At 44.7% G+C, this 10,602-nt stretch overlaps 2 protein-coding genes across 2 annotated transcripts in view; both read left to right on the top strand.

The window, feature by feature from the left end:
* The window catches only part of LOC140334818 (uncharacterized), a gene marked incomplete in the record, with an annotated part of 6,534 nt that extends 755 nt beyond the window's left edge, over positions 1-5,779 (top strand). The window contains 3 exon segments of the mRNA XM_072417065.1: positions 2,097-2,223; positions 3,199-3,272; positions 4,802-5,779. Of these exon segments, the coding sequence (XP_072273166.1) occupies positions 2,097-2,223; positions 3,199-3,272; positions 4,802-5,142 (542 nt within the window).
* A 2,632-nt stretch (positions 5,780-8,411) lies between these two features.
* The window catches only part of ABCB10 (ATP binding cassette subfamily B member 10), a 17,294-nt gene continuing 15,103 nt past the window's right edge, over positions 8,412-10,602 (top strand). The window contains 1 exon segment of the mRNA XM_072417064.1: positions 8,412-9,240. Coding sequence (XP_072273165.1) covers positions 8,607-9,240 — 634 coding nt within the window. The 5' untranslated portion in view covers positions 8,412-8,606.

The raw sequence follows: 10,602 nt of genomic DNA, 5'->3' as shown, positions 1-10,602 counted from the left end.
CTTTGTAAACCAGTAGCTCCTTCTCTGTGTGAAAGTGCCCAGTTCCAAAGATCCCAATGGTCCAGTTTTGCCCTGGGCAGTACTGCCTTCCAGGTTTATGCTCTTCCGGCACTCCTTGCATTGGTAATTTAATGGCTGAGATGTAAATCTGCTAGGCGGTGCCTCATGGAATGTTATTGTAAAAGGTGTCAGTTTCTGTAGCAGCCTTTCATTTTTACCATGGGGGAACCCTTGAAATAACTTTCAGGTCTTCGGGGAATCCCTTCTATAATTCCTATATCCACAGCACAATTTGAATTAGTGTGGTGGTCAGTGGGAAAAAATTACATTGCTAACATTGCTGTTCATTGGGAAGAATGTCACCCTTACAGATAGCCAAAAAGATCATTGGTGTCATAGAAAATGACCTGAAATGCGAAAACTGCTCATTGCTCCAGGAACCTCTAGCTCCCTCTGGAGGAACCCTGGCTGAGAAACTCTTCTGTAGAAGCTGTAAAGCTAGGGTCCATCAGAGACTTACTAGCTCCTGAGGGCCAATCTGACCCTGAGCCTAGGTGCTCTAAGACCTAAATTACCGTAATTTAGGACTGCTTAATCATAGAAAAAGAAAGTTGAGAAAGGTTCTCTTGGACAATTGTCTAGTTGTCACCAGAACATTTACTTCTTTCCAGAAGGACTTCCTCTTTTGTTATTTCCCAGTGCTCAGCAGGATGGATAGATAGGGGGGTAAATCTTCCTAGCAGGAATACAGACGACAATTAAAAACAAAGAAAACATTTGGAGTCCTGGATCTCTTGAAGTATCCGTTATTTAGAGAAAATTATTCTCCTTTGCTCAGAATGATTCTTCTTTTAACAGATAAGGAAAAGGAACAGATTTGATTTTGCTCAGATTTTGTTCCTCATTTTAGGAGTTTTAATGCCCTTATCTTTGCTTCATCAGGGTGCCGTATTTTAATACAATGAATGCACTAAACTCAAAGACTCGGAGAGATCCTGAATGAGATTTCCAATTTTATCAATATTTGGTGTAAGGCCCTGGTCAGTAGCAGTCCTCACCAGACACCAGTCCCCCAATCTAACACCACAGTCTTCACCTATGGCATGCCCCCGCTCAGCCTCTGGAGACTGGTTACATCTCCCAGCACTTGGTTGCCCCCAGGACTTAGTGCGAAGGGACGGTGTCTGGGGATACTCTGGCAGCAAGCCAGAACCCCATAGATAGAGCAGTACACGGATTCCAACAGAGAAAAGAACAAAGAGCAGAGGTCATACACCGAATATCCGTCCACCAAATGAAGTACACAAGGGTAAAAAGCAATCAGGTCGGTCCAGCTCTGAAGACAGTGACAGGTGGGGAGTTTGACTGGGGCGGTACACCTGTTAACGGTGACGCAGGTGTCCTAAGGCAGGCTCAAGGAGAACAGAAACCTTCCATGGAGCAGAAGGGCAAAAGCTTGCTTGATCTTGATTTTCAGTATGAATATAGACCGTGAAAGTGGGGCCTCTTGCTACTTTTGGGTTAGGAGCAGGAGGTGTCAGAAAATTTACCAGGTCGGTCCAAGCAGCATAAACTGGCAAAGTCAGAAACAGCAGTAAATCAGACAATAAATCTCCAGCACTGACAACAGACCCTGGTGACTGGAGAGGCTATAAAGTCCCGGCAGCCAATGGCAGAGCAGAGCTGATTTAGGAGGTAAGTGCCTCTGGAATCCCCGTCATTTGTGCACAGCCTAACAATGGATGCTGGGGATGCCAAAAGTTCATCAGGCTGCACGGCTAAGGAGAAGCAGGGGTTGCTGCTAACTTAGTTTCCTGGCTGCTGCAAATGACATCTCTGGACAGAATAAATAGTGTTTCATACGGCGATGGCCCACGGTGCGGATTTGCCGGACAGATGAGCATCTCCTAACATCTGGGTTTGTGTAGGTGGGCTGCCCCCTAAATCTATGCTGGGCTACTTCCTCCACCTCTTCCATAATTGTGTTAATATTTCTGCAACTAGTTCTTTTCCTCTGAACCTTCTGCTACCAACACAAATTTTTACATTATTGCTATTTAAATCCTTGTTTTTGGGGGGTTGGGGGTTGTCTTCAGGTAATTTCATCCCTCTTGATCAGAAAGTTGAATGGACAAAAGAATTTGAGGAAATGATGAACCGGCTAGAAGGGTCAGACGTGGAGCCAACATTTACCGATATTATTGTGCCGATATTTGTTTATAGGTAAGCAAATAAAAGTTTGGGGATATTTTCCTAATTAGGTGAATATATTTTATTTGTTATTCACCAAAGGGCAGGTGAGAAATTCTGGGAAAATGGAAAAAACAGGAAATTATGAGAAGAACTTTTCATGTCATCCTATGGAAGCCTAAAGGTTTTATTGGCATATTTATATTTGGGTTAGATGTTCGTGGTGATGAGGTTTGCAGGAGGCAATGTACGATTTAGCCAATCCAGGGGGACGTTGCTGCACCCTGCACCTGTCAGGAGGTTCCACCATCTGAATTCACTGCACATTGAGAGACAATCAACCAAAATACAGCAGAAAATGTCTACCAGAAAGTGATCAATTTCTACAGATTAAATTCAACATATAACGTCTCCCCAAAGACGACACACAAAGTCCTCCATAGAAAAGCAATTAAAGCAGTGCACAGTCTTTACCCGAGGGTCAGCTATAGGGGCCAATAGTGTGAAGGACTGAATAACCCAGCAGCCCGTTCTTATAAAATGGAGAGCTGACAGTCGCAATATTGGCAAGGTATTATGTACAAGGAGAGATGCTGTCTTTTCGTGCTTGACTTTGAGATTTATATTTCATCCCCACTGCAGTGTTTGGCTTCCCATGCTTTATATTTGAAAATACCTTACAAATAACCGAAATAAGAAAACAAATTCACCCCTCATAGGCGTCCTTAGGGGGTATGGCACCAGGTATGTGAAATTGGAGCAGATAAGTGAACCTGTTAGGGAACCAAACCAATTTTTCCCATTCCTAGATGTTGGCACCATCATATTGTCCATTCCTATTGAGAATCACCAACCGCTTATAGAAAGCCTATCCATGGATGTTGGGGCTCACTGCTTACAGAAAGATTTATTTGTAATACAATATAAAGGAATGATCAATAATCTCACCCTGAATGTTGGTTTGGTCCGATCTGTTCACTGGGTCTGTTATATCTGTGTCTTATACAGTGTGAAGAAGGATCTCACCGATGCCGAAACCCAGGAGATAAAGACTTTCCTAACCAACTGCCGCAATATAACAGGTACAGCCTAAATGTAACTTCTGTGTGCATGTGACTGGTAGACTTACCTACAGTCCAGGCAGGGTAAGTACTGTAAGTCCACAATTCTGGGTGCTGCCTCCGTATAGTCAGGTATTAAGGTAAGCGCACCCAGAGGGAAATTTTGTCAAGCAAACATCAGATCTGCCAGCAGATGATATATCGAACCAACTCTCATAGAACATTTCTTTTCATAATACTTTATTTAAATACTAATAGATGGGATTGTGGACTGTGGAAAAAGTAAGTGCACCCCTGACCTCAGAACCTGGTATTTCTCCTCATGTTAATAGAATTTTGTATTTCTCACCACACTCCAGCACTGGCCCATGGAAAATGTTTTCACTTACCAGATATCTATGCAGTTCCATTAACTATATGTTTAAAATCCCCCACAAAATTTCAATGGGATTCAAATCAAGACTTTAGGTCCATCCGAAGCATTTCATTTCTTATTCACGGCTTTTTCCTTATTGTGCCTCAGATTTTACTCTGCTTAAATATTTTTTCCAGTTCAACTCCAACTTTTAGGCAAATATCCTCATATTCTCATCAAAGACACTTTGATATGATCCTCGATTTATAGTTAACCTAATAAGTGCAAACTGCCTAGACCAGGCATGAGCAAACTACGGCCCCCGGGCCATATATGTCCCGTTAGGCTTTTTTATCCGGCCTGTTGAACTCTCTCTAGTAGAAAGTAGAAAGAGTTGTTCCACGTGCCAGATAAAACTAGCCACTGCTTTGGCTGGGGGGCCGCACTCGCCAAAGCCATGGACCATGCTCCTTGTACAAATGGCGGGCTCAGGGAGGTGGGCGGCACAACAAGTCCACTCTCCCATGGCAGGCTCAGAGTGGGTGAATCTGGCCCCTATCTGGGAAAGTTTGCCCACCCCTGGCCTAGACCCTAAACCAGAACATTTTCACCATCATGCTTTACAGTTTGTATGGGGATTTTTCTTTGCTTGCTGTTTAAAGAAAATGATCTTTGAGCTCCAGTTGGTGAGTTAGGTTGAGATGATGTCATTGGTCATCATTGTAAATATTTCCAAGACTGGAAAAGATGGACTATCATGGGAGATCTGGGAAGATCCAGCAAACCCGGAGTGAATTTCCTAAAATCATTTCCTATCTAGAAAATAGATGGTGACTATGGACGATGCCTGAACCAAGTTACTGAGGTTCTGGGGATAAAACAGTTGAATGCATTGTTGGGGAGGTTGTGATCTTTGTGAGAGGTAATATGTACCCAGAAGTGTTACGCTTACTCATTTGGCCTGATTTAATAACGCTGGAGAAGATAGACTATTATAAGTAATCCAGTAAACTTGGATTGGATTCTTTAAAAATCATTTTCAATCCTTGACCAGCTCCATTTCAGATTTGCTGGATCACCCAGGTTATATCAGGTGCATTACATGGAGCCCTTAACATGAGAAATATATCTCGTATTGGTTCCTATGTTAGGTCACATTTTGATTGCGGAAAATAAAAGTCTTCTTTGCCTACAGGAATTTTCCCAATCATCGTTCTCACCAACAAGACAAGCGGTAACTTCTCCAAGTTTCGCGACCTGTTTGAAGGAATGGGGGCTGAGGAGATATTTGCCGTTGAGAACTTCACTGAGGAGGACCACTTTGAGACCCGGGGGAGACACCTGCAGTTCCTGAATATGATGTACAAAGTCCTGGAAGATGTTAACTTCAAAATGCAGAAGAAAATTGACCCCAAAAGAGAACGCGCCAAGCACAAAATATTTCTTCTTACTTTTTTGCATAAAAGGGACCAGCAAAAAAATGTAAAGGAAAATTCTGTATTAAATTTTAAGCAAGTGCGTGTTGGAAATTATTAAAGAATTACAGCTTTTGTAATATGTTAATCTCACAAATACATTTTTGTACAGAACATTGTGGTTCAATGCTCATAAGATAAATATCTGCACACCTGACCATCACACCTACATCAGCTGGTTGGACCTCTCGCGCCACTCTTATATTGAGAGGGCAATTGTGGAGTTAGTTGTTCCTGGATCTGATAGGAGGGGACCATGGACCGGGTGATGACCACAAGCCGGTGAGAGGAGTCAAAACGACAGAACAGCCAAGTGTAGAGGTCAAATCCTTGTAGGGCTTCAGCGAAATCCTCCTGCAGCAGATTGCCTACTTGGGACATGGTGATCTTCTCTTATTAACTTACCAATATGGCGGACTGATGAATGACATTGGGGGATCACTGAACATGTCAGATTTGGGCCCGAGACAAGCACAACCGCTCATCTCAAGTAACTTTATTGTGACATGTGTACATTTTTAGAGACAGAAGATATGAGTTGAGGGTATATTCTACAGGGTCAGATAAAGGGCCAAATATTGAGGAAAATATCAAATTAACTAAATGCAGACAACGGAGGCTACACCCCACTGGTGAGATCTACATCGAGCTGGAGGAGTCGAGCTCAGAACTTAATTGCTGCAACCCAGAACTTGAGGAAGAGGTTTCCATGGGCTGTCCCTCATCATACCTTCCAACTGCCCCTGATTTGGAGGTACTCTGCCTTTTCATACCTCCCTACTGCCCTTAATTTAAAGGGACTGTCCCTCTTTATACCTCCCAACTGCCCCTGATTTAGGGGGACTGTCCCTCTACTTACCTCCCTATCGCCCCTGATTTGGAGAGACTGTCCCTCTTCTTACCTCCCTATTGTCTCTGATTTGGAGAGACTGTCCCTCTTCATACCCCCAACTGCCCCTGATTTGGAGGAGTTGTCCCTCTTCATACCCCCCAACTGCCCTTGATTGGGAGGGACTGTCCCTCTTCTTACCCCCCAACTGCCCATGATTTTGAGAAGCTGTCCCTCATCATACCTCCCAACTACCCCTGATTTGTTGGGACTGCCACTCTTCATAACTCTCATCTTTCCCCTATTTGGAGGGACTGTCCCTTTTCATACGTCCAACTGCCCCTGATTTGGCGTGACTGTCCCTCTTCTTACCTCCCTATTGTCCCTGATTGGGAGAGACTGTCCCTCTTCATACCCCCAACTGCCCCAGATTTGGAGGGATTGTCCCTCCTTATACCCCCCAACTCCCCCTGATTTGGAGGGACTGTCCCTCTTCATACCCCCTAACTGCCCCTGGTTTGGAGGGACTTTCCCTCTTCATACTCCCCAACTGCTCCTGATTTGAATGGATTGTCCCTCTTCATACCCCCTAACTGCCCCCTGTGAGTTTTTCACATGACTTCAATCGTAGGTGAATCCATTGATGAATGTTGGATTAGGAATGACTGATGTGCATTTCAATGGAGGGCACAGTAGGGTGCTGCTCACTAATGCTCCCCCCTCCCCCTCTCCATAGAACACAATAGCACTGCATGCACAGCACTCCTTCATTCATCTGTCTCTAGAAACAGTCACTTTCCAGGGACAATCATCCGGTGTTACCTTCTTGTATTGGAATGTGATTCCTAACAACTAACATTCCTACCACCCCCCCATCCTAATCACCAACACCGTATATATGTTTAAAAATTTGAAAGTCATTTTCTAATAAATCCACAACAATTATTAAAAAGCCCTTGTGATCATATATTGAAGGGTGTCTTATTATAGGGTGACAACACTCTCACCTCACCTCCCAATGACGCTCCTGCGTTGTCACCCTGAATTCAGGCGCATGCAACAGTAATGGAGATCTCACACTACTGTCTATCGTATATCTAAAACTATTTTTTTCACCATGACTTTTGTTACTACACAGTACTTATATAGCGCCAACATATTATGCAGCGCTGTACAAAGTCCATAGTCATGTGACTAGCTGTCCTTCAGAGGAGCTCACAATCTAATGTCCCCACCATACATCTTATGTCATTAATACAGTCTAAGGGCAATTTTGGGGGAAGCCAATTAACCTAACTGCATGTTTTGTAATGTGGGGGGAACCAAGGAACCCAAAGGAAACCCACACAGACACGAGGAGAACCTGCAAACTCCATGCAGATAATGACCTGACTGGGATTCCTGGGAGCCAGCGCTGTGAATGCCGGAGTGCTAACCACTGAGCCACCGTGCTGCCCCGGATTATATGACTTAATATAAATTTTAATTTTAGGTCTTTGTTTGTTCCTGCAGCCAGGGACATCTTTGTATCTCTTCTGTACATTGGGTGAAATAATACAATATATTGGACACAATCCCTATTAATGTACAGCGCTGCGTAATATGTTGGTGCTATATAAATCCTGTTTATTAATAATAATAATAATAATAATAATCTCTTCCATGGCAATTCTTCGCTTACACTCTGCACTCTTCCTGTGCCGGGCACAGATCACATGACTTGATGATGTCAGAGCTCAGCCCAGTCACATGATCAGTGAGGTCATCAGCTTGGAGGGGGCTGCTTTGCTGTGAGTTGCCTCCAATGATAGAATACATTCTAACTCTTTCATCTGTTTGTAAATAAGTGAAATGTGTAACAATGTAACATTTCATTACACACAAGGTGCCAGTGTTATGATACAAAAGTATAAAGGAGCACACAGCTCCAGCAGAAGTTAGAAGTATGTTGCAACTTTTTAATATTTACAGCAACCAATCAGCATCCAGCTTACATTGATCAGTGTGTGCGCTGGAATCCAATTGGTGGTTTCTGGCCGCAGATTGCACATTATTTTTATTAAATGATAGGCAGGAATTTCTCTGCTTGTATTCATTTTCAGGAGGATTCATTCTCTATAGGGAATTCTGCAGCAATGCAAAAATAATCAAAAAACAAATTCCATTTTTGTAAGGAAAAGGTGTATTTTGTTGTGAAATGATTGAATTCCTCCAATAATTTCTATTAGGAATCCATTCCATGGACTTGTTATGTATAATTGTCCCTGGAAATCAGAGATCTCCTCATTACATTGTAATGTCCCATTAATCTGACATGTATGTTGTATGTAACGTGTCACTGTCATATTGTATGTTCCATGTACAGTGCTGTGCAGACCTATATTACATGCAGAGACTCACTCAGCTCTGGGCAGGAAGGGGTTAAGCTGGGAGAGATGGGCGGTGTGCAGGGTGTATTACAGTGAAGGGGGGGGGGGGGGGGTTGTAGTCTGTATTGCACACATGCTGGGGACAGAGCTGCACCTAACATGACATAGCAGATAATGAGAGGCTCCTCACACCCAATACAAGGAGGAGGGGTGCCGCCTTATCACCGCTGCCCACACTGGGTATATCTGTATTCAGGGCTCAGCACATGGAGCCGACCCCCAGGAGGTGACCCCTGCCAACGCTGACCTTCACAGGGAGCTGCAGACATGCTGCCAATCACCCTGTGTCTTCCTCACCTGCTGGGGGGTGCCAGGAACAGAGCCTGGCAGGTCCACAGGAAAGCTGGCATCACTGTGTGCTGTTCATACAGGACTAGAGACCACTGCAAGCCTGCCCAGTGTGTGCCCTCTGGGATTCTTAGCCTGCCTGGCCAGTACGTTCCCTCCAGGACCTTTACCCTGCCTGCCCAGCATGTGCCCTCCAGGACCTCCAACCTGTCTGCCCAGTGTGTGCCCTCCAGGACCTTCACCCTGCCCGGTCAGTATGTGCCCTCCCGGACCTCCAACCTGCCTGCCCAGAATGTGCCCTCCAGGACCTTTACCTTGCCTGCCCAGTGTGTGCCCTCCAGGACCTCCAACCTGCCTGCCCAGCATGTGCCCTCCAGGACCTCCAACCTGCCTGCCCAGCGTGTGCCCTCTAGGACCTTCACCCTGCCTGCCCCATGGCCAGGGTCCACTTCTACCAGCCACAGGTGGTACAGCACATCACCCTCCAGCCAGGCAGGGCAAGACTCTAAACCCCATGATGAGAAGGGAACAGGAAAAGGGGGCAAGAGCCTGGCCTCCCAGGATTTCAGGAGGCTGCTGGCACTGGCCCAGCCGGAGAAATGGAGGCTATCAGGTATTCATTAATATAGAATATTTATATTGCGTGTCTGCTGTGTGGGTATCTAAATGAGATCATGCCTATATTATACCCCGGTATACTGGCATCCTTATATTGAGTTTTTTTACCTGTCCTTTTATTTTTATTATTATTGGGATTTTTATATATAATCTGGTGTGCCGGTCCAGTCTTTGGAATTTGCAGTCTGGAACAAAATGCTATAGATTTGTAATAGGCAGCAATGAGCCAATCAGATCACAATTCAGGAAAATCTACTGATCATCCAACTAAATATTTGTGTCCAGGTCTGTCCAATCAGCAGAGGATTAGACAGATCGTGCAGTGTGATTGGTCCATTTATAGGTATAGGTATATTCCTGGGATCATGCTGATTATTGTACTGCTGTATATCTCTCATCACTGTACATGAATTTATTGCATTGCTAAGGTCGGCCCTGAATCCATATAAATAATGTGAATTCTGCAGATTGCAATGTGTGTGGCCAGAATTGGTCCGGTTATTTTTAGAATAACCATAAGCTGCCTTTGTATGTATGGACCCCCTGACTATAGTCTCCTGTTACAGCTGTGCCCATGGGATTTGTAGGGACAACACAGGAGCTGGAAATGAGGAAAAATCCCCCCACTAAGGGTCACATACAGAAATATAAATCTAAAACTTCTCTAACCAAAAGGAAAAGAATTGTCTTTGGATTTGTCCAGGGCCAGGTCTCACCCACACTATACCTGGCTACGGGGACGATATCTGGCTGTGTTTGTCATCTCCATCTTCTAAATAATATCCCTGGTGTGGAGGGCATCAGTGGCCAATGTGTCCCGTAATCCCAAGGCCCTCTGTGTGCCAGGTGAATGGTATGTGTGAGGCCTGTGCACCTGATATACAGTCTGTACACCAGGTGAGCGGTCTGTGTACCAGGTGAGCGCGCTGTACACCAAGTGAGTGGATTGTGGGCCAGATGAGTGGTGTGTGTACCAGGTGAGTTGTCTGTGTACCAGGTAAGTGGTCTGTGTACTAGTTGAGTGGATTGTGCACCAGGTGAGTGGTCAGTATGCGAGGTGAGTTGCCTGTGTACCAGATAAGTCATCTGTGTATCAAGTAAGTGGTCTGTGTACTAGTTGAGTGGTCTGTGTACCGGATGAGTTGTCAGATGAGTGTATGCCAGGTGAGTTGTCTGTGAACTAGTTAAGTATTCTGTGTACCAAGTAAGGGTTCTGTGGACAGAGGGCAGGCTGGGTTTTATCTCAATCTGTCCTGATGCTGCTCAGGAATTGCACTGCTGTTTCTAACAAGGACCCTGGGGAAGAAATAAAGAATCAGGGGAGCAGGGAGAAGCGCTCATTACATGTGTACATATG

Source organism: Pyxicephalus adspersus, chromosome 7, assembly GCF_032062135.1.
Source record: "Pyxicephalus adspersus chromosome 7, UCB_Pads_2.0, whole genome shotgun sequence".
NCBI classification, from domain to species: domain Eukaryota; kingdom Metazoa; phylum Chordata; class Amphibia; order Anura; family Pyxicephalidae; genus Pyxicephalus; species Pyxicephalus adspersus.
Note: the sequence above shows the minus strand (reverse complement) of the source record. Positions and strands in the feature narration are given on the sequence as shown.